The following is a 24,086-nucleotide window of genomic DNA, read 5'->3' as shown; positions in this document are numbered from 1 at the left end:
CGAGTCCTCCCGGGGAGAAAAGTTCTCGGTCCCATCTAGCATTCAATCCGAGGCGTGCTTATTGGGGCGCGGATGTTGTTGCTCCCCCGTGCGAGATCTATGCAGTCCCCTTGTGCTCGTGTTTCCTTGGAAGGCAGTCTCTCGGCTTGAGCGGGACTTACTCCAGAGGAAACCTTCCGGGTCAGCGTGGGAAGCCCAGGCACCGGTTACATTTTGAGCTTTTCCCCATAGATCTTTCCTCCTCCTCTTCAAATCGTCCCTCCCAGAACCGTCAACTTTTATTATTTGAACCTAACTCTTGATTTTTATTCAGAGCTGATAAATAAAATTTGCATGATTGATTGACTGTGGTAAGAGCTTACTTCTTCTTTTTTTATATAAATATTTTTATTGGTTTTCAACATTAAGTGGGGATACGGAAAAAAGAAAAGGGAAAAAAGAAAAAAAAACCTTCGATTAAACAATATTTTACATTGACAGAAGAAACGAGTATTAGTAGAACAAAATGCATAGTCCTCCCCCTTTTTTATAAATATTTTTATTGGGTAAGGGCTTACTTCTGAGTAAACATGCGTAGGAGTGTCATCCTTGGGATGTCATCTAACACCCCCCACCACCACTCATTTCTCTCCCTTCTTTACCACCTGTGGGGGTCTACACATCTGTTCGAACCGCTGTAACGCTGTTTTATAGGGCTGTTTTTAATGGCTGTTTTAAATGTTTTATTCCGTTTTAATAAGCGTAGACGTGGAAATTATTATGGGAGCCGCTCTGAGCCCGGCATTCGGTGGGGTATAAATTAAATAAATAGATGTTTTTTTAAAAATTAACTATAAACCATCCCACGCATACTTCCTAGGGGAAGATAATTCACAGCGGCTAGCCGTGTTAGTCTGTCTGCAGTAGTAGAAAAGAGCAAGAGTCCAGTAGCACCTTAAAGACTAACACAAATATTTTCTGGCAAGGTATGAGCTTTCGTGAGCCAGAAAATATTTTTGTTAGTCTTTAAGGTGCTACTGGACTCTTGCTCTTTAGGCTCATTTCCCCTAGGAAGAGCAAGAGTCCAGTAGCACCTTAAAGACTAACAAAAATATTTTCTGGCAGGTACCCTGCCAGAAAATATTTTTATTAGTCTTTAAGGTGCTACTGGACTCTTGCTCTTTTCTTCCTAGGGGAAATGAGCCCAGTTCAACTCAATATTCGGTAAGCGACCGTATTCCTTTTCACCAATTACATTACAAAAGTCCCAACGCCCTCCCCACCATTCAACCCTCCAGTCCCTTTAGACTGGCCGAAGCACTTTTATAACACCATTTATTCCATCACGAGCCTTAATGAACGGGCTCTCCCTTCCTCAGGCCCCCATTAAGGAGGCATCCTTCCGCACGCCCTTACTAGCCGCTTTAAGACCCGTTTGTTTTTAAACGGGCAGAGAGGCTTCATCGGCGAGCCAATCAGCTCCCGCCTCTTCCCTCACGCGCGCCGGCGCTTATCCAATAGGGGCGCGCACGGGGGCATTTTAGCAAGGCAGAGGCACCTCTCGAGTTTTGGGGTGGGTGTTCAGCTCCTTGCTTGACGTGACGTGTAAGGAAAAGGGCGTGGCCTCCGTTCTCTCGCAGGGACCGTTTGAAGCAGCGGCGCGAAGCGCCGATTGGCTGGCCGCTCGTTCGGTTAGGGCGCCGTCGTTGTGACGTCGAGGGGGGGGCGCGCGCATTGTTTTCGTTTTCCGTTAGAGGTTTGAATTTCGGGCGGTCGCGGAGTTCGGTTAGGGATGTCAGAGGGGTTTTTGTTTGGCTCTCCTTTCGCGTCTCGAGAAGGCGGTGGCGGCCACCTCTCCCTCTCTGCCTCCTAGGATGCCGAAGCCGCCCAGGGAAAGGTGAGGGAAACCTCTCAGGCCGGAGTGGTGAGGTTGGTTATTGTGCGGCCCTGCGCAGGGTTCCTCGGAAGTAAGTCCCTCGAATTCGACGGGGCCTATGCCAAAGCAAAAAAACAAACGAAACAAGAGGGTTCAAGCCTGAGGAAATGAAAAGGAGTGTGGGGGGGGGGGAATGTGAAGTCCTCTAACCGTGTTAGGTTTTTAGAATTTTATTGGTTTTATTATGGATTTTACTGTATGTTTGTGTTGTGTGTTGTTGTATTTTTAAAATGATGTTACCCGCCCTGAGCCGGCTTGTTGGGGAGGGCGGGTCATAAGTCTAATAAACAAATAAATAAACGGGTGGGAACCAAGAGCCTGAAACCTTGTGGCGGAGGTTGGAGCGGGGAAGCGAAGAGGATCAGCTTTTATCCAAGTTAAAACGTGCTCGTGTTCCTGCACCTTTTCGTCTAATGCGGGTGTATTTTAACTTGGCATGAGCGGAGCCAGCTTTGTTGACCGCTTGGTTTCGCTGTAGGGTTGCCAACCTCCAGGTACTGGCTGGAGAGCTCCTGCTATTCCACCTATTTTCCAGCCAATAGAGATCAGTTCACCTGGAGAAAATGGCCTCTTTGGTCATTGGACTCTATGGCCTTGAAGTCCCTCCCCAAACCCTGCCCTCTTCAGGCTCCGCCCCAAAAACCTCCCGCTGGTGACGAAGAGGGACCTGGCAACCCTATCCATAGGTTGTCCTCGCAATGATTCCTCCACATTAGGGTTGCCAGCCTCCAAGTATTAGCTGGAGATCTCCTGCTATTACACCTGATCTCCAGCCGATAGAGATCAGTTCACCTGGAGAAAATGGCCACTCTGGCAATTGGACTCTATGGCATTGAAGTCCCTCCCCGAACCCAGCCCTCCTCAGGCTCCGTCCCAAAAACCTCCCACCAATGGCGAAGAGGGACCTGGCAACCCTATTTCTCTGGCTGAAAATGAGCCTTTCTACCCTGACAAGTAGAAATAGGGACAAGGTAGGGGGAGGCCAGCTAGGGTGGAACCGTCACTGTTATTTTTATTTTCTGCTGCTCAATTGGTAATTTTAATGGGTTTTTGATATTGCTTGATATTTTATGCATGGTTTTTGACTGGCACTCTGTTTAACCTGTGATATTCGGTGGCTCGGAAGCCACCAGTGCCTCTTTTGAGGACTGTTCCCCGGTGAGGCATCCCTCCCATGTTCTAGGAGAGTGGGCAAGGCCATTGCTTCATGGAGCTTGTGGTTGGCAGGTGGTTCCCACCTTGAAACAGTCTCTTCTGGAGGGTCCGGAGAGTGACTAAGCTGCAAGCCTCCCTGCCCTGGAAGTTCCTTGCTAGTGATGGAGGTGAGGGGGCTGTCCTGTTAACAACCAGCCATCTTTCTCTATGGCTTCCACACTCTTGTCCCATTGCCCAGGTGGCTGCTGGGAAGACACAGTAAAAACCACTGCCACCACCACGTTTCCAAACCATGCCCACAGAACTCCTTGCAGGCTGTTTTTTAAAATATCTCTGGCTCAACGCATTTATTTATGTAGGGGTTAAGTGGAAGATATCCCCCATTATGTCCTGTCCTTTATACACTGAGTCCCGGAACAAGTTTCTGGCAAACATTCTTTCAGGGTCACAATTATCATCTGATGTTGACAGATTAATCTATTTGCTGAATGGTAAGGACCCGTATATTTCCAAAAGAATGGCACTGTATGGCCTGGCAGCCGCGAAAATCAAAGCAAAGCAAACCATGAAAGGTGGTAAAGCTGGATAGAGCCGAATGGGCATTTTTTAATTTTTGTATTCTTTTAATGATTCTGGTTTTGTATATTTTAACCTGTTACTATACTGTTTTAGATTGTTATGTCCTTGTACAATAAACTTGATGACTACCACCACCATAGCATCCACCCAGGAAAAAAGCAAGCTGGCCATACTGGTGTGGTTTTATTCCCCTTTTTTTCCTGGAGCCAGCTTGTTCTCTTCTGGGAGCCTTGGCAATCTCTTATCTGAGCAGCTGTGCCTTGTGCTGGGGAGACAGCAAGAAGGCAAAAAGGGAAGTGAAGGGCGCATAGGCTTCTTGCAAAGAGAGGCTTCACAAAGCTGCTGGCTGGCTTGGAGCCTACGCCCTCCCCACCAGCAGGAGGCAAAGTAGCCTTGGCTATCTCGCTCTCACGTAAGCTGTGGTATTTATTTATTTATTTTTAAAATTCCTATCCCTGGCTGAATCCGGGCTCAGGGAGGCTACAACATCAAACATAACAATTCTACCAAACAATAAAACTATACATACCGTGTTTCCCCAAAAATAAGACACTGTCTTATATTTATTTTTCCTCAACAAGACACACTATGCCTTATTTTCGGGGGATGTCTTATTTTTTTTATTACCATAAGTATGGTGTGTCCCAAGTCCGCGACCTGGGGCGAACCCTCGGGACTGCGCCTCGCCCCCACCGCCACACCGGGGGACCCTTTGGGAGAACTCCAACGCCTGGGGAGGCAACCCCACTTACCAGGCGGGGGGGAAGAGGAGGCGAGGGCGGCCAAGCCCACCGGCGGCGCAGGTGGATGCAGAGCTGGAGGGGGAAATGGGGGGAGGCCGAGCGCCGACCTTGCACCTCGGGGGGAAGTGGGCCGGCCCGAGGCAGACGGCACGGGTCCTGGGGGTGGGGCGACAACCCGGGGGACCCAACAGAGGCCAAAGCTCAGCCCCGTGTTCCAGCGGGGGAGCGGGAGTCCACAGCGAGTGGCGGCAGATAGCGGGGGGAGCCGTCGGTGGGAGGGGAGTGGGGAGAAGACGGGGAACAGGAGTGATCGCCTCCTGGGAGGTCGGGGCGCGAGTGCGGGAACAAGGGAAGACTGAGCCCAATGGCCCACGGAGGGCGGGGCTCAGGGGAGTTTAGTCTCCCTCTAGCCACGCCTATCACTATGTCTTATTTTCGGGGTATGGCTTATATTGCGCAAATGCTTGGAAATCCTGCTATGGCTTATTTTATGGGTATGTCTTATTTTCGGGGAAACACGGTAGTAATCTCTCGCTCATTAAAACGCTTAAGCAATTCTAAAACTAATTGGTTCTGGAGAATAGAACAAGTGGCTCACTGTAGAGAACAGAACCAGAGAAGCTCAGAACCACAGTCAGTGCCCCCCGCCCCCAGATAATACCATAATACTATGGGGGGGAGTGGGGAGGCCAGATCTGATGGAACTGTTGCTGCCCTCAACTGTAGGCCTGGCGGAATATCTCTGCTTTGCAGGCCCTGCGGAATTCTTTTAGGTCCCACAGGGCCCTGGTCTCTTATGCCAGTGAGCAAGCTAGAAGACAATGAAAGAAGTAAAGAGTGCATAGACTCAGTAGTGGTGGAGAGGTAATGCTACATCCTGAGAGGTACTCTGATAATTATAGTTGTGTATTTAATATCAATAGTTATACCTTTTGTGTATGTTTGATGGGTTGGCTATGTTTGATGGGTTGGCTCTTCTGGTTGATAGTAATTGTAGATGTAGTGCTCCGCAAGCTCTGGGGAGTGAGTCCCCTTACTCCTAACCTTTCCAGGGTTGTCATTGAACTGAAGCGTGGGTCTGATCTCCTTGAAGGAAGGGCAAGGGTACTAAGGGATATCTGGCAAGGCACAGATTTTTGCCAAAGGCCAACAGTCCTTTGTGTTTGCAAGTTCAGGACCGTACAATTTAGTATTGGACTCGAGTCTGCAAGAGGGTTGGAGTTCCAGCTGGAGAAAATGTGATGTGCCAGGGGTCCCCAATGTGGTGCCGGGGGTGTGTGTGCCATGGCGCCCACCAAGTGCAGCCACAAGACGTTTGGAGGGGTTCTAGTTTCCACTTGTAGTTTGTGGCGGGGAGCACAGATGCTGGGCTGGCCTCACCCTGGCATGGCTTGCGTGCTCTACAACATGCACAGGGATTCTATCTGGCAAGTCAATGTGCAAAGTGGGGACAAAACTTGAAAGCCTCTGGCTGGTGCAATGCTGGAACCCTCACACTGTAGGCACAGATTTTTGCCAATGTCCAGCTGTCCTTTGTGTTTGCAAGTTCAGGACCATGCAATTTGGTATTGGACCGGAGTCCACAAGAGTGTTGAAGCACAGTGAAAAAAAGCGCATAAGGCTGGGAGATGCAATATTCTGATCATTGCCATCCTCAGTGCTTCAGAAATAGAGTGCTTGCTCGTAATTCTTTTATGTTCCTCCTGCTGCTCCTGCGGCCACTGAAGTCTGTCTCACAGAAGTTGCACTCCAGGGACACTGCACTTCAGTGTGTCAAGGGCAGCCGTCAAGGGAGCCTTTCTTGACCTGCAACTACAAAAGGGTGCATTCACATCAGTTAAGAGGAGAAGACCGAGAGGGGATATGATAACCATGTTCAAGTACTTGAGGGGCTGTCATATAGAGGATGGTGCAGAGTTGTTTTCAGTTGCCCAAGAATGTTGGACCAGAACCAATGGGTTGCAATTAAATCAAGAGTTTCTGTCTAGACATTAGGAAGAATTTTCCAACAGTTAGAGCGGTTCCTCAGTGGAACAGGCTTCCTTGGGAGGTGGTAAGTGCTCCTTCCCTGGAGGTTTTTTAAGCAGAGGCTGGATGGTCATCTGTCAGCGATGCTGATTCTGTGACCTTGGGCAGTTCATGAGAGGGAGAGCATGTTGGCCATCTTCTGGGCATGGAGTAGGGGTCACTGGGTGTGTGTGGGTGAGGTGGTTGTAAGGTTCCTGCATTGTGCAGGGGGTTGGACTAGATGACCTTGGTGGTCCTTTTCAACTCTATGATTCTAAGGGCAGAAATAAATCATTGGAAAAGCGAAGGCAAGACCTTAGATTATTTGCTGGTAATTTCTTTTTCTCTGTTCCAGCGAGGTCTTGGCTGCCTCGTTAGTAAACAGTGTCTCCAAGGGTCTGGCTAACCTGCTAGACTTATGGAATGAAATGGGCATGAAGAAAGAACTGCAGCTGGATCGTATGCAGGCTGTGAAGGCCCACATTGAGGTATGGACCCGTTTTGTTTGTAATACGTTCTGGGTGTAGATTGGACAGACCCAGCTTGCCACTTTTGCAAATTGCAGCCTGGTGTTCCTACTGTTAGGCATGATCAGTTTTTTTGGAATTGAAAGAAGTCTTGGAAGTTGGAGGAATAGCTGGCTAAAAGTTTGAGCAATTGGGGGATAGAAGTTAAGTGCCTTGTTTAAGTCCTTGTTCCTCCCCATGACTACTTGACAGAGATTCTGAATTTGCAGAAACTTTGAACCAAGAAGATAAATGTATTTTGTGTGTTTTGGAAAAAGTGGAAACTTCTACAAAACTTAAGTACATGAAGTCTTGATTTGTTAGGTCGAATCTTCATTTTTTTACTCTAAGCCAAACTGCTATTTCATCATCAATTAGCAGCACCTAAAATGATGCTTGGATTTCTGAAATGAAAAAAAAAGTTCATTGTCATTGGTTTTTACCAGAAGACAGCAGTACTGTTTGGAGCCCGAGCATATATTTTTGCCATCTAGGAAACAAGAAAAAATAGTTGAGGATAAACAGTACTATATATGAAAAGGAAGGTCAGCTAGCAGGCCTTGGAATAACATGTAGCTCTCAGCATTATTACACAGAAATAGCAAAAACTGTCCTTCTGGAGAAAGCTATTGGAAATTAGCCTTTGAAAATTTTATCAGGCTCTAGGGGAGGAAATATTTTACAAAGCATTTTCCATCTTACTGAAATTTCACATATTCAAGGAACATTTAATTTCATTCTTCATTGCGGAATCAGTTATGCTAACTTAATTTAAGCAGGCTGCATCGTTCATTTTTAAAAAGTACAGACAATACATGGCCATTAGTATAAGCCATTTTGTGAGCACATGTGCCCTGCCCATACCACCTTTTTTGTGGGTAGTACTATGAGTAAGGATGACTACAAGGGTGATGAGCAGCATAGTTAAGCTCAAAGCAGCACATGAGAGATGGGACCGAACTCTGGCTTTCTGTTGGCTTCCTTCCCTTGGAACAGGAATTTCTGATGGGCTCATTACCAGCTCTGTGGAGGGCAAGGGCAAGGAAAGTTGCTTCCAATGAACATCAACAAAAAAAGGATACCCTGTCATCTTCTCTTAATCTCCCCCCCCCTCCTCCAATAGGGGCAGGGTTTTCAGGGAATTGCTGCTGTTACAAGTGGAGCTTTCCCTGGAAGACTGTTGGTTCCACTTCTACCCTGGAGAAGCAAGTTGCCACATTCAGACTGCTCATTCAGTGAGGCAGACTACTTGCTTTGGCCTGTTTGGGGAGGATGCTTTGCTGCCATCTTGAACTAGCTCGCTTTGTGGAGGAGGGGAATTGTGGGCCTGCTGTCTAGGCCTGGAGCTACTCCACAGATGCCTTTGAAGCAGTCCTCTTTCAAGCCCTGACCCCTTGGACCTAGACCAGTAGTTCCCAACCTTTTTTTGACCAGGGACCACTAGGACTTTTTTGTTCGGTGCAGGGACCCCAAGGTTCAAAATAAAAATTCCGGGAATTTGAAAATAAACTTTAATCATAACTGTTAGTTAAACATTAAACTTAGAATTATATTTGAATATGTATATTTTATAATAGAGAACTTTTAATTGAAAATTTTAATTTATTATGGGTTTATAACTTTGTTTTGCGGACCTTAATTTAGTTCTTGCGGACCCCTGGGGGTCCATGGACCCCTGGTTGGGAACCAGTGACCTAGACAGATGATACGGCCAGTGCACATAGTATCTGTGAGGGGTAACTTGTTGAGTTTACCTGTTGAGCTTGTTCTCTTCAAAGGTAAGTCATTCTGAAGTCTGGTACAAATCCTGGGGGGTCTAATCTTAACTTAGTTGATCCGTTTAAGCCTTCAGTTGCATAGGCTGAGTCTCTTTTCTCCACCAGTGGGAAAATTAGCCTTTTGGGGGAGAGGGCAGGCAGTTGTTCTAGCAGTGTGTGGCATTGGTTGGAGTCAAAGGGAAAGGTCTCAGGAAATGTTTCTTAGCCTGCTTTCCACATACCAGGAGGCAGGATCTCACCCATATGTGAAACAAACCCATCTGTGAGAGGAACTCATTTGTCAGGTAAGCATTTCATTTTCTAAATGTTAAAAACAGTACAGTATATTTTTCACATATGTTTCCACTGGTTCTTCTCTGTATGATCTTCTGGACAGACACTGTTGAATGACATGATTGAGGAAGAAAGAAACTTGAAAGAAAAAATTGAAAATGACATTGAAATGCACAGGAAGCAGTTGAATATAATCAGAAGCGAACTCAAGCTGGATTCTTACCAGGTGAGTTTTCATAGCGGATAATTCATTGATTGCTGATAAACCAATAATACCTTACAACCAAGGTACATCTCTTCTTTGTGATTCCTTGTGAACTCCCAGCTTGTCCACTTGTGAAAAAGGGCCATCAAGGTGACCCTTGGATTGTTCCTGTTTTAAGTGGTTTCTTTGTCTTGAGATTATTGCATAAAAATAAAAATGCGTGCAGTTTCTATGCACATGTACAGATCTCAGGTTCAATCCCTGAGAGCTGCTATTTATTATAGGTAATGGCTAACTTGGTCCCATCCTTAGCAGTGCAGTGAAATGGCATCACCCCAAGCAGCGTTTCATTTTTGCCTCTGAAGTTCTTTAAAAAATATTTAAAAATAATTGTAAATATAAAGAAAAGAAAATCGCCCCATGTTCTGATTGCGCTCATTGCCTTCCAAGGAACATAAAGTATTTGGGACAGTTTAAGTAAAAGAAAGGGAAAACTTGGGAGAGGTTTGACTTTGTTAAAACCATTTACAACTTAAAAGTATCTTTTTAGTGCGGGGTTTAAAGTGTGCATTGCTGAATCCTAGTTTTGCATCACATCCTCTTTTCTGCCTTGATTGAAATCCAAGATGCTGTAAGCTTTTGGGGCTTCAAACTTCAGAAAAGCCCAAGGCAAGGATAACCACGAGAAGATGGAATGCTTTTCCAACCATCCCATCAAGGACTCTGAACTTTTAAAACCCTGTTTTATCTTTGAATGGGTGGTGAAATAATTAATTTGTATGTCCAAACTATTTCATGCCACATGGGCAGGGAGAGAGAAAATACACCCTGCCATGCTGTACTGTTCAGGCTTGGCTGGATCGGTTTCCTGCTCACTTGCACTAGAGTCTAGACTTGATTTCTGCCATTTTGTACTATGGGTCAATAGGTAACAATTTCCCAGTGAATCTTTCTCCCTTCTTTGTGATTCCTTGTGAACTCCCAGCTTGTCCACTTGTGAAAATGGAAACCTATCAGCATAAGGGGAAATTGCTGCACCGAGGAGGTACCAGCCTCTCTGCTGTGTTTTCTTTGGCTTTAAACTGTATTAGTTACCCCCTCTTAAAGTAGCTTGAGAACTACTGAAGTTGGGCAGATCTGGGCTTAGAAAAAGTATATCAGAATGTCTCCCCCAGGTTGTTACTTTGATGGCGAATTGCCCCATGAACCTGTGTGGAGGGAGCCAGGCAGAATGGAATGGCAAACGAGCTCAGAAGAACCTTGCAAGGAAAGGAGGCCTGCCCAAGGGTTCTTGGACAGAGGGGCGGTGACCATCCTGTCAGCAAATCCTTTGGTTGGCTAGGGCAGTTTGACCTACTGTCTGAGGGTTTAGGGACTGGTTGTACCTATGCTCTTAGGGATGTTTTCCAGGGGATACGCATTTGCAGCCCTCACTCTGGCCAGTATAAAAGAAAGTTTCTGGACAGACTGGGCAGTATTTAGGCACCATGAGCATGTCTAAGCAGATCCTCCCACCTTGCAAAGAGATAGATGGCAACTTGGACTGACCATGGGATATCTGAATGACATAGAGTGCCTTTTTGAGTATAAAGCCTGCCTTTTTATTTGCATCATGGAGGTAATTTTCCAGCGATGGCAAGAGTAAGGGCCCTTCTCGCCCTTGCAGGAATCAAGGTCACATTTTCACATACCCGCCTCTTCTAGCAACAAGCTCCTCCTGCCCTGGACTTTTCTAGAGTTCTGTCTTCTCCAGAATATTGCATTTGTGTTGGAAAAGGGATCCTCCATGTGATCTTGAATGATAGTTCGGGAGGGGCAGTTTCCCCAGACTGGTTAAATGGTAACCACGTATCAATCAATCAGTTTTACCAGTCAATTTATTATTACAGTCGTTCGGCCAAAAATATAATTTAGGGAATTACATTTACCCAACCCATTTCAGCAGTGTAAAACTGATACATTTTGGTTAAAATGCTATACAAAATGTTAATATCTTTAAAATGATTAAGAACTAATAAGGAGTGTAAATTTAAATGACAAAAGCGGCAAACAGCCATGTGTCATAAGTCATCTAGCAGGCCGAAATGTAATTTCTGTTAATCCCTGCCCCTTGCTGTATTTAATTTAATTTTTTAATTTTTAATTGATATGATCTGTTTGACCAGCCAAAGGTTGATACATAAAATTATCTGACTTAATAAAACTGCCAAACTAATATAAATTACAAAATTAGATAAAAGGCTAATGATATGAAAATGTAAGATACTAAAACTACTCACAAGAACTGATTTGACATCTTAATATTTTTAAAAGTACAGCAAGGTTTAGTAAATTTTTTCCATTCTATTTTTGCAAGTTTTAATTGCGATGGCAAAAAATTTGGCAGTTGGGAGCGAAAAGTGTGGCGTTTCACTCATCAAGAGCCTCTTGGTCAGGAATTCTACTGGCTTAACAGGGAATTCACTGATCAGGGGAGCAATGAATTTAATACAGGCCTCATGATAGAATGAACAGCTGAAACCCCTTGCTGTATTTGGCAATTCATTTCTGGACTTGGGCGTTCTGTGGCTTTTCTCAGGTTGGCGAAGGTTTGTCCATGCTTCAGCTTGAGAGAGAGTTTCGCTTAGCTTTAGAAGCTGCTGTGAAAGAAAAAAGGGAGAGACTGGAGAAACTGAGACGGCTGCAGCAAGAAGATCAGGCACTGTGTGCAGAGCTTTGTGCCACCCCCTACTACATCCCTACAGGCAGTGTTCCCACTTCCTCGCAGCTGATAGAACTAGAAGGACACATTCAGAATCTCCTGCAAGTAAAGGTATTCAAGCAGCTTGTTTTCTTTGTGTTAAAAAAAATTCTAGAAATAAAAATACTTCTCCTGGATATCAGTGAATTGCTTCTGAACCCCTGGCCCCTGCAGTTCAGTTTATACAGATGTTATTTCTATGAGCATTCAGAGAACTATAGAGGATAGTATGCCTACTTTGGAGGGACCATGCAAGGAAGTTCCTATGGAAAATGACCCTTTTTAATGGATAATGACGCCATCAGCAGAAGAAATGTCAGGGTGTGGGAAATGTATCGTTTCTATCGTGGAATATAGCAGAGCCATTCTCACTACATGGTAATTGAACTGGTTGCATAAATAGTATCTGCGTATTGCTGAATGGTTAGAGGAAGCTAGTTTGAATTCCTGTGTAGCACTTTTGTAAAGTTGGATGCTTTTATCAACATCCTCAATCTTGTTCTGAAAAGGATCTTAAATGTAAGATTTCCCAAAGTGTGTCACAAGAAGCCTTAAAGCAGTAAAATAACCACTTGTTTTTATCTGAATGTATTTAACTATTTAAATTGTTTATATCAATAGGAGCAAAGGCTGGAAGAGTTCTTAAAGCTGAGAAGAGAAATCAGACATTATAATAAAGAAATTGGACATACACCAGATAGCACACTGGAAAACGAGATGCTGCTTGATGGCGAAGAATATATTTGCCTTACAAAGAATAATATTGAAGATCTTAAATCACTTGTTTATCAGGTTGGACTTGGAATGTGTATAATAGTTAATGTCTTGCATGACGTGGGTACCACTAATGGGTTGTCACTCAGCCCAGGTGAGGGTGAAGCCAGGTTTAGTTGAGCAGACTAGATTACAAGCCAGTGTTCAGATATGGTATTCAGCTGAGCGACGTAAAGCAAATGCACTTCAGAAGCTGTGCTGAGTGAATAGAGCTGACATGCTTCACATAGCTGTGGTTCACAAAGAACATGGCACAGATCTATTATGGTGGCACACGTCTTCTGATCCCTTCTTTCTCCTGTTTCTTTTTTTTTTAAGCCATACCTTCCTTTGGGGTTTTGCAGCCTTCTGGTTATTGCAGTGTGCAGACTCAGTTTGGTGTGGTACTTTTCAGCAGAGGTGGTTGCTTTGTGGGATTTAAAAGTTACTGGGGAAGGATGAGTAAAGACCCCTCCCTGGGCTTCTTCCTAATGTGGATTCCCCTATTCAGGATCTTCAGTGTCATAGGGCTGCAGGCTTATAAATAACTAGGAAGAAGAGTTAGTTTTTATATGCAGACTTTCTCTACCACTTAAGGGAGAATCAGATCCCCTTACAATTGCCTTCCCCTCCCCACAACAGACACCCTGTGAGGTAGGTGGGGCTGAGAGCTCTAAGGGAGCTGTGACTAGCCCAAGGTCACCCAGCTGGCTTCATGTGGAGGAGTGGGGAATCAAACCTGATTCTCCAGATTAGAGTCCATCGCTCCAAACAACTGCTCTTAACCACTACACCACGCTGGCCCTATCTGCCTTTCTGTGCCGCATTTATGAAGCCTAGCGCTTCTTCCATTTTACTTGTGCTAATGGCCAAAGCCAGCTCAAAGTCAAAATTGTTCAGTCGCAGGAAGATCTTCTGACCTTTCCCTTTTAAGCATCTAGGTTTCTTCTCTTATGCAATAATTATATCCACTTGTTACGTTGTCTTGCATGATATGCTGAGGGGGACCCAAGTGGCTCACCTTTGTAGCTGTAAGGATGAGAAACCTACCTTTTGAAGAAACAAAAGCTGATGTTCAGCTCCCAATACCACCCTTCCCACACAGCTATAGAATGCTAAGGCTGTAGGAGCAAGTTGTAGTAGCTTTATCTCTTGAACCTTCCCGATCACTGGGGGAGCCAGGAGTGTTATCGGGCCCAGGCTCCTAGGGGAGCCCTACTGGGGACTGTCCTATCGACTGTCAAACCTGATTTGCCTTGGCCTTGCAATGATCACAGGTGATAACCTAAAGGTTTATAGAATCATTGAGTTGGAAGGGACCACCAGGGTCATCTAGTCCAACCCCTTGCACAATGCAGGAAATTCACAACTACCCCCCCTACCCCCACCCCAGTGATCAGAAGATGGCCAAGATGCCCTCCCTCTCATCATCTGCCTAAGGTCACAGAATCAGCATTGCTGACAGATGGCCATCTAACCTCTTCTTAGAAACCTCCATGGAAGGAGAGCTTACCACCTCCCAAGGAAGCCTGTTCCACTGAGGAACCGCTCTAACTGTTAGAAAATTCTTCCTGTTGTTTAGACGGAAACTCTTTTGATTTAATTTCAACCCGTTGGTTCTGGTCCGACCTTCTTGGGCAACAGAAAACAACTCAGCACCCTCCTCTATATGACAGCCCCTCAAGTACTTGAACATGGTTATCATATCCCCTCTCGGTGGTCTTCTCTTAACTGATGTGAATGCACCCTTTTGTAGTTGCAGGTCAAGAAAGGCTCCCTTACGGCCGCCCTTGAGACACTGACGAAAGAAGTGCAACTTCTGTGGGACAGACTTCAGTGGCCGCAGGAGCAGCAGGAGGAACATAAAAGAATTACGAGCAAGCACTCTATTTCTGAAGCACTGAGGATGGTAATGATCAGAATATTGCATCTCCCAGCCTTATGCTCTTTTTTTCACTGTGCTTCAACACTCTTGTGGACTCCAGTCCAATACCAAATTGCATGGTCCTGAACTTGCAAACACAAAGGACCGCTGGACATTGGCAAAAATCTGTGCCTACAGTGTGAGGGTTCCAGCATTGCACCAGCCAGAGGCTTTCAAGTTTTGTCCCCACTTTGCACATTGACTTGCCAGATAGAATCCCTGTGCATGTTGTAGAGCACGCAAGCTATGCCAGGTTGAGGCCAGCCCAGCATCTGTGCTCCCCGCCACAAACTACAAGTGGAAACTAGAACCCCTTCAAACGTCTTGTGGCTGGACTTGGTGGGCGCCATGGCACCCCCCCCCCGGCACCACATTGGGGACCCCTGGCACATCACATTTTCTCCAGCTGGGTACAGCTTAAAAGATTGTATCTATTTAAATTGGTTGTCAGCCCTTGGGTGCTGATTTGGTCCAATTGCCTGTGTCTCAGTATAACCATAGAGAAGGAGCAGCATCTGTTTGAACCTGATGCATCACTGCAAAGAAAGTCTTGGCTTATCTGTGCAGTGGGTGACATAAGAACATAAGAAAGGCCATGCTGGATCAGACCAAGACCCATCAAGTCTTGCAGTCTGTTCACACAGTGGCCAACCAGGTGCCTCAGAAAGCCCACAAACAAGACAACTGCAGCAGCATTATCCTGCCTGTGTTCCACAGCACCTAATATATTAGACATGCTTCTCTGATACTAGAGAGAATAGGTATGCATCATGACTAGTATCCATTTTTACTAGTAGCCATGAATACCCCTCTCCTCCATGAACATGACCTTGATCTTCTCGCAGCAGTGCATTGGTGTGTTCCAAGTGTTCATACTCGATGCCTTTCTTAATTTATTCTTGGCAGCTGCTGTGAAGCTGCAGCCTGACAGCTTTTGGGGCTCAGACTTAAAATAGTGTTACTCCTGTGCCATAGTACTGAACTAGCAGGGTGGAGAATAGGAGGACCGTCAAGTGTTTTTCCCTACCTGAAATGTGCTTCTTGCTGTAATGCATTTTGAGTAGCTCCCCCCCCCCCTTGAGCTGTTTCAACATCTTGGTGTTCTATTTCACATGAAACTTTGTTTTTAAAAAATAAAAAAACACTTCACGTTAACTTACAAGAATATTTTCTGTTCATTTCAGCCTGTATTTACTGTGAGTTTTCCTGAAGGAATTTGTAGTTGGTGTGTAAAAATCCTTAGATGATAGAATTTGGCAGTAATGGAAGCGATAACTATTAACCACTGAATGGAATGGCTTTTGCTACATGTTCTTCCTTTGCTTTCTCTAGTGGGAAGAACAGTTGCGGTACCTAGAGGAGCTGAAGAAAGAGAAATTGAAGGATCTTATTTTAAAAGTCAGGCAACAGCTTGATAGTTACTGGCAAAAATGTTTTTATAGCAATGAACGGAGGGCCGCGTTCCAGCCTTTTTATAATGGTAATTCCCTCTTTTGTCTTTCGCGTACACATTGCAGATTTGCCTGCTGAATAGCAGGATAGGGGAGGGGCCGTGGCTCAGTGGTAGAGCATCTGCTTGGCATGCAGAAGGTCCCAGGTTCAATCCTCGGCATCTCCAGTTAAAGGGACTAGGCAAGTAGGACATGTGAAAGACCTCAGCCTGAGACCCTGGAGAGCTGCTGCCGTTCTGAGTAGACAATACTGACTTTGATGGACCAAGGGTCTGATTCAGTGTAAGGCAGCATCATGTGTTCAGTAGCCTGCTTTTGCAAATGACAGGTTTTATGACTAGAAGGCATTTAACAGATGTTGTAATTCCTATGGAATGAGAACCTGACTCTGAATGGTGGGACAACCCACATTAAAGGCTTGTTGGGATGGATTATAATGGAAATGATTGAACAAACCCCACTTGAGCCTTTGTTCTCTACTTGCCGAGTCTAGCCATGTGCTTTATGCAAACTAATGTTTGTTTACTTGCTCCAGACAATTTCACAGAAGACTTGTTGAGTCAGCATGATGAGGAACTTCTGGCTGTCAAACTTGAGTATGAGAAGAACGAACTTTTGTACAGTAGTGTACACAAATGGGAAGCCACATGGGACCGTTTCATTGAATTGGAGGTAGGTTCTACTGTGTGTTTAAAGGTATTGCGTTGAAGATGGAAGGGCCAAAATTGAAAGGCTCAGTTATGCACTGTCATCCTTGTGAATTATGGGTAACCTTGAGCAAGGGCTCAGCTCCAGAAGATGTCATGTGTTGCTTATGTGCTTAGTAGTTATCATCTGCTAAGAGATGGTAAGGCCAAGGAGTATGAGTAGGATGGTTCTGCTGAGGGTTTGAAATTTCTTTGCAAAAAATTGCTGGGAGGAATGGGAATTAGTTGGCTGAAGTCCCCAAGAGTTTGGAATTCTTAGGGAGAAGGGGATTGTTATTGACATTGCCTGCCTCTGCGTGGGATTGAGAGAGTTCAGAGAGAACTGTGACAGGCCCAAGGTCACCCAGCAGGCCTCCTGTGGAAGAGTGGGGAATCGAACCTGGTTCTCCAGATTAGAGTCTGCTGCTCTTAACCATTACACCATGCTGGATATGTGTTATTTTAATCACATAGCCAACATAAATATACACAACAAGTTGATCTTGCTGATTAGTGCTGTGACTTTGAAAAGTTGTTTTGAGCGAAGGTTATGTCTACAGATGTAAAATTTCTAGATATTTTGAAGCTGTGGGGAGTGGGGGAAGAGTTTTTTTCCTGGAAAAAAACGGAAAATTGGGGGGAAATTGAAATATGTGCAATATTTACTGTCTTATCAAATCTAATTTTACTGCTTTAACAACATAAAATGCATCCTTTATAACTTGGCATATCAAATTGCAATATTTGACATATTTATGGAATTTAAAAGTTATAAATGTCTTCGTTTTCAACAAGCCGTAATTTTAGCTCTCTGAAAAGTAGGGAAAAAATAGGAGTTAAACTGAAAACTCAAGATTTGTGTTACATAACATAAATATATATTTGGCCAGAAATAAGGGTCATACAAAGAGTCAATAATATCTGCACAGCTAAAAGTATTTCCATATAGATGCTGTATTCTTCCTTCGGTGGCTGCTGGTTAGAGAGAGCTCAGTTCTGAAAGAAACTTGCAGAGTTTTCCTCTGAGACTTTTGGTGCAGTTTCTGCCCAACCTGCTTCCGATCTTTTTTCCCCCTCCAGCAAGGTAGAGAGCTATAAACTACTTGATACCTAATCTGTAGGCATGTGGGTCATAGTGGTTTGAGGGGAAAAGGTTGACTAGAAGAGAAGAGTCAGGTCAAAAAGGCCACAGAAGCCCTTATGAAGGTCAGGCATCTTTCTTGGTGCAGAAATGCATCATATTTAAGAGCTGTCTATGTCCACAGGGCGCCCACCTTGTCTTTAAAAGTATTTCACTCATTCTAAAGGAAAAAATATTTCATAGGAGTTTTTTTCAGTATTCCCCCAAATTTGTTTTTCTTCCATCAGGAAAATGGGGGAAAGAGCCTTGGGGGAAAAAATAGGGGAAGGTTTCTCCCCCCCCCCTTTATTTTTTCTGAGTTTTTTCTGGGTTTTCACATCTCTAGTTAAGCCAAATTTCATGTAACATAAAAGCTACTGTAGGAGTTTCTGGAGCATTTAAAAATGACATTCTGTGTATTGGTACTGTACAGCATGATCCCTGCTACAGGTTGGTGCTAGTTCTGGTGACCAGTTGTTGTTTTTCCTTGAAACGACCTTGGATATATAGGTAGTGCTGCAGGAGCAGCACCAATGTTTAAGTTGCTCTGTATGGTAAGTGAATGTCTGTATGGTAAGTGAATTCGTAACCTCCTGTGCTTGCACTCAGAAAAAATCTACAGATCCGAGCAGACTTCTGAACAGAGGCGGTAACTTGCTCAAAGATGAAAAGGAGCGATCAAAGATCCAAAAGCAGTTGTTAAAAGTAAGTGCCAGGGTATTGCTCTATGGGTTCGGCCACAGTGAGCCTCTATAGCAGTGGTTCCCAAACTTTTCAGGCCACCGCCCCCTTGGTTCCACAGACTCAACCCCAGGAACCCCCTACCCTGTCCTATAAAAAGTATTATTCAAAATAGGGGTTTGCATGACGCAATAAAGAAGATAATAACAAATTTCAAAACTGTAACAATTAATTGCACATCTATTCAAAATCAAATTAAAACTTTTTAAAACTGAAGAACTTGATCCAGTGGTATCGGCTCTTTGAAGTCTGGAAAAAAAATGCTGAGTTTCCACCAAATTTGCCAGCATGGTGCCATAACTTGGTCTATTGTAAATTAGTGACCAATGCAGTTGAAGGGGCCCACCTCTAGCGCCCCCCCCCCGCTGCCTCCTTGCCTCTTAGTGCCCCCCTGGGTAATCCCACCCCCCCAGGGGATGGTTCTGCCCACTTTGGGAACCACTGGCTTAAACTGTGAGCAGGTGTGTAACCTCTTATGTAAAGAGCATAACATGGACGAGGGAGAAGTTTCAGATGTCTGTCCAAATGATTTTTATGTTCAGAGCGCCTTAGTTCCCTAACTGTAGTTCCCTAAGTTAACTATGTGTACAGCATTGTACGGTGTCCAGTTGCAATAGTGCTGAAGAGTCCTTAAGTGCTTTAGAAAGTACGTTGAATATGTTTTCAGCTGTAGCATTTCACCTGTGGGCTGTAATTTCATAATACTTATCAGGTGCCTTTCTGCTCATGTGGTACCCAAGGCAGCACATTTTAATTTTTGTATGTGTCGGTGTGAGCCTTTCTGAAGCTGATTAAAACGCCTGATGAAGCTCTCTTTACAACACTAGTTGCGCGAAGACCTGAAGAAAAATATCGAAAGCTGGGAAAGAGAAAACGGCTCTGACTTCCTGGTCAACCATGAAAGGCTTTTAGACTCCATAGCTCATCAGTTGGAACATCACAAGCTTAAGAAAGATCAGACAAAAATGGTAAGTCTTTTTGGCACGGTGGAGCCATGTAACCAAATCCTAACCATGGCTTGGAACAAGAATAAATCCTGACTAGCATTAATGATGGTAAATTATCAGTGGGAACAATGGGTAGAAGGGGGAGAATGGGTGATGGTGTTGATTGGCTTTTGCAGACCAGGGTCACAGATGGGTCTTGCCTCTCAGTGGTTGCAGCTTCTAGGGGGACTGCCTGAGTAGGGGACTGCAGTGCAGGCAACATGCGCTTAGCCATTGTGCAGAATGCAGATACTTAGTGAATGAATGAATAGAGTTTTTTTGCATTTAGCCATAGGCCATTACAAACATGTCAAGGATACCACAGATACATAATAAAGGAAATGTAAGGTTAATAAAATTCTGGATTGATAATAAATATAATAAAACTATGCTAAAATATACCCCGTGGTGCAGAGTGGTAAGCTGCAGTATTGCAGTCAATAGCTCTGCTCACGACCTGAGTTCGATCCCAACGGAAGTTGGTTTCAGGTAGCCGGCTCAAGGTTGACTCAGCCTTCCATCCTTCCGAGGTCGGTAAAATGAGTACCCAGCTTGCTGGGGGTAAAGGGAAGGTGACTGGGGAAGGCAATGGCAAACCACCCCATAAACAAAGTCTGCCTAGTAAACGTCGGGATGTGACATCACCCCATGGGTCAGGAATGACCCGGTGCTTGCACAGGGGACCTTTACCTTTTTAAAATATAAGGGTAAAGGTAAAGGTCCCCTGTGCAAGCACCGGGTCATTCCTGACCCATGGGGTGACGTCACATCCTGACGTTTCCAAGGCAGACTTTGTTTGCGGGGTGGTTTACCAGTGCCTTCCCCAGTCATCTTCCCTTTACCCCCAACAAGCTGGGTACTCATTTTACCGACCTCGGAAGGATGGAAGGCTGAGTCAACCTTGAGCCGGCTACCTGAAACCAACTTCCGTTGGGATCGAACTCAGGTCGTGAGCAGAGCTTTTGACTGCAGTACTGCAGCTTACTACTCTGAGCCACGGGGCTCCTTTTCAAATATACACATAATAAAACTACGCTGAACTTGATGCATTCGGATAAATAATAACTAAAAATTGTGGTGGTGTCCCAATCAGCCATTGGACCTAGCAACAATTAAAATCAACCCGATGGTTCAGCTCTCTTGGCAACTGTATTGGATCTTATTTTCTTTGCCGCCAGAGCATACAAGGAAGTCCTATAAGTAACACCCATCAATGTCTTTTAACAAAAATTCTAATTTCTCAGCACTAGGACAAGTGTTTAGGTCAGAAACCAACCCAGCAAGAAATTTAGCCAGGTACTTAGTGGAGCTGGTGATGTTTCAACATTGAGTTTCTGCAGCATTTTGGTTGCTGGGTTAATCTGCAGTGTGTTACTATCTTAGGCCCTGAATGTGTATACTATGTGTGTGTTTGTTTCTAAATGAGACCCACTTATGAAAGGGGCCATTTAAAGTTTTACTAATGAGTAAAGTATCATTTTAGAGATCAAACCCCTTGTTTTGCAGGCTGCAAAGAGGGATGAATCAGTGCCAAAAGCAGCTGTTAAAAGACCTGCAGGTGCAACTACGCCAACTCCCAGCAAGATACGCAAGGTAAAATGTTGCCTGATTATCTGGTAGTAACTTGATAGCGGAGGTTGAAGTATATACTATTGTGATGATCAGGGTAGGTTCCACCTCTTCCCTGCGAGTGACCAATGAGAGCTGACGGAATGTTGGTGAGTAGACAGCTGGAAAATAGTAGTTGGTGGTTGGCAGAGTTGAGAGGGCAAAGAGTATGTCTGGCTGAGTGAAGCTGAGGCAAAGATCAGTTTAAAACTGAATGGAAAAAAGTCAGTTTGTAACAAGATCCCAAATGCTGGAAAAGTGAAGCAGCTTAAAAGTTAAAGGGAAAAGAAATGTTGTTACCTCTACCATACTTTCATCAGTGTTACGTTCAAACTGTAAATAAAAGTTAACTCCTTGTTTGTTTAAACCTGTGGACTGTGTATCACAGGGAAAGAAACACACAAACACCAGTGAAGATCTCGGTCTATATATGTTTTAGGATATGAATAAATGGTGGCAGGGTGTGAACAGAGCCCCCAACTCCAGTAACTCGGTGAAGTGTTTGGGTGAGGGACTGTTGTTAAAGGGGGCTGGACTACCCTGTCTGCTGATGTCTCTGTGAGTGGGAGACAGAGGACCTAATAGTTGAAAGGGTCATAGCCCTCCATTTAAAAGTTTAGGGGAAAAAGGTGTGCAAAATTGTTCTTTCTAGGAGGAGGCCTGTTCTTTCTCCCCTGCTCCTATTGAGAGATCAGCGCTTTGGAATAGTTCCAACCTTGAGGCTGTCTTGTTCAAGGGACAGCTTTCTTCTTCCCTGCCTTAGGTAGCCCGAGCTGGTAAAAGAAATCATAGAATTGGAAGAGGCCACCAGGGCCATCTAGTCCAACCCTCCCTGCACAATGCAGGGAATTCACAATGACCTTCCCCCCTACACCCCCAGTGCCCAGAAGATGAGAGGCTAGGTCCAAATTGCCAAATTCACTTGGTCTGAGAGCCTTGATTGCATGAGAGGATCCCAGGGGAAAGGCACACACAATTATCTGCTTGGACTACTCCGAACCATATAGAATTGCAAAACTCAGGGAAGCAGCCTTGTTGAGAGGCAATAATTAGTCACTGAAGATTAAAATGTGTTTAAACGTGACTTCGTATTACAAATGCAAAGATTACAGGGGTGAGGCAGTGCCATTTGATATGTAGTCTCCAGCTAACTCTTGCGGTTCGATAATACTGGGGCGGAAACTTCCTTTTCGAAACAATCAGCTGACTATTCCGTTAAGATGCTCAAACTTCAAAAAGTTGGCTTTATCAGGAAGGGAGTCGAAGAACACGCTCACCACTGGCTCTTTGGTTACTTTTGGAAGAGGAATGTGAGACTGATGTTGTTTGAAGCCTGTAATTATGAGATGCCGGATTTCTTTGGCATCCCTGAGAATATTTTCATGAGACCGTTTAAGATTATGCTGGAATTTCAACATTCAATGTGCTGTTTTGTCAAAGCCTTGAAGCATCGCCTTTCCAATGCTAACTCGAAACCCTGTCTTGCAGGTAAATGGAGGCGCTAATCTAGCTGTATTTAAATCAAGTAGCTGCTGTAATATCACACCCCAAAATGCCGCTGCCGGCAAACCGTCTGCTCAAATCAGAGTGAGTAGAGAGCTTCAAATTGCTTTTTTTATAATGGCATTTTAAAAGCAAGCTTAGTAGATGGCGTCACAAGATGGCATTTAGGGGACGTTGTTGAACCAGTGCAGATCCCATCCTTCACTTGCACAGGTTGGCTTTACCTGAAACCATGGCTGGGGAGCCAGACAACAGGAGTTTGTGGCACTTGTGCAAAGTACCCAGCCTCATGGGTCTTCCTATGTCGGTCGGGAATTATATACAGGTTGAGTATCCCTTATCCGGACATCCGCTATCCGGACTGATCCGGAAACCAGACCTTCTGAGCTGGCATGCAGGCATTACTCACCGGCCCCTCTGCAGCATCATTGATGGTTCAATGTACACAAAATTATTAAAAATACTGTTTAAAATTACATTCAGGCTCTATGTATAAAGTATATATAAAACATATTAAACAGAAATGAATTTCGTGTTTAGACTGGGGTCCCATCCAGTGCCGTGTAGTGGTTAAGAGGGGTGGTTTGGAGCTGTGGAGTCTGATCAGGAGAACCGGGTTTGATTCCCCGCTCCTCCACATGAGCGGGGGGAGGCTAATCTGGTGAACTGGATTTGTTTCCCCACTCCTACACACAAAGCCAGCTGGGTGACCTTGGGCCAGTCACATTCTCTCAGCCCCACCCACCTCACAGGGTGCCTGTTGTGGGGAAGGGAATTGTAAGCTGGTTTGAGTCTCCCTTAAGTGGTAGAGAAAGTCAGCATATAAAAACCAACTCTCCTCTCCTTCTACATCCCCAAGATACCTTATCTATATGCAAAAATTACAAAATACATAACGATCCAAAATACATACCACTTCTGATCCCAAGCAGTCTTGATAAGGGATGCTCAACCTGTATCATTTATTCTCTCCCACCCCATTTCCAGTATGGTGCTTGTTCCCCAGCTCTATAGGTTAGATGTAAAACAGTTGAGGATGTTGGGTGGAGGGTAGAATTGGAGAGTGTGCTTTAAGACCCTATGTCATATTATAGAGTTGATCTTTAAAAGATATGCTGCTCAAGATCAATTGATCAAGGAGCTTCTAAGGGATAAAAGGAAAGGAAAGGATTTTTAAAAGAAGATTGGCCAGGACTAGCGCACCAAGAACTTAGTGGAAATAAGGTTTTTAAAGAAAGGATAAATAAATTTCCATTTAAGGCTTGTTTGTAACTTCTTCACTCCTTTCCAACCACCCAACTTGCATTTGTTTTACCTGGTAATCTTTGGGCGTTAACAATATGTGACGCGAGTGTTTTTTAAGTGTATCATTAACCCCCGAAACCTTCGGTGACCGGATAATCTTGAACTTAA

General features: G+C 44.6%; 1 protein-coding gene across 1 annotated transcript in view; it reads left to right on the top strand.

The window, feature by feature from the left end:
- The first annotated feature begins 1,853 nt into the window (after window positions 1–1,853).
- The window catches only part of LOC130476935 (protein regulator of cytokinesis 1-like), a 30,034-nt gene continuing 7,801 nt past the window's right edge, over window positions 1,854–24,086 (top strand). Inside the window, exons 1-12 of the mRNA XM_056848946.1 lie at window positions 1,854–1,876; window positions 6,755–6,887; window positions 9,060–9,182; window positions 11,740–11,973; window positions 12,523–12,693; window positions 14,411–14,563; window positions 15,911–16,058; window positions 16,565–16,701; window positions 18,445–18,540; window positions 19,404–19,544; window positions 21,069–21,155; window positions 22,659–22,757. Of these exons, the coding sequence (XP_056704924.1) occupies window positions 1,854–1,876; window positions 6,755–6,887; window positions 9,060–9,182; window positions 11,740–11,973; window positions 12,523–12,693; window positions 14,411–14,563; window positions 15,911–16,058; window positions 16,565–16,701; window positions 18,445–18,540; window positions 19,404–19,544; window positions 21,069–21,155; window positions 22,659–22,757 (1,545 nt within the window). The remainder of the gene's footprint in view (window positions 1,877–6,754; window positions 6,888–9,059; window positions 9,183–11,739; window positions 11,974–12,522; window positions 12,694–14,410; window positions 14,564–15,910; window positions 16,059–16,564; window positions 16,702–18,444; window positions 18,541–19,403; window positions 19,545–21,068; window positions 21,156–22,658; window positions 22,758–24,086) is intronic.

Source organism: Euleptes europaea, chromosome 4 (assembly GCF_029931775.1).
Source record: "Euleptes europaea isolate rEulEur1 chromosome 4, rEulEur1.hap1, whole genome shotgun sequence".
In the NCBI taxonomy this organism is placed as follows: domain Eukaryota; kingdom Metazoa; phylum Chordata; class Lepidosauria; order Squamata; family Sphaerodactylidae; genus Euleptes; species Euleptes europaea.
The sequence above is the reverse complement of the archived record's forward strand: the minus strand, read 5'-3'. Positions and strand labels throughout refer to the sequence as shown.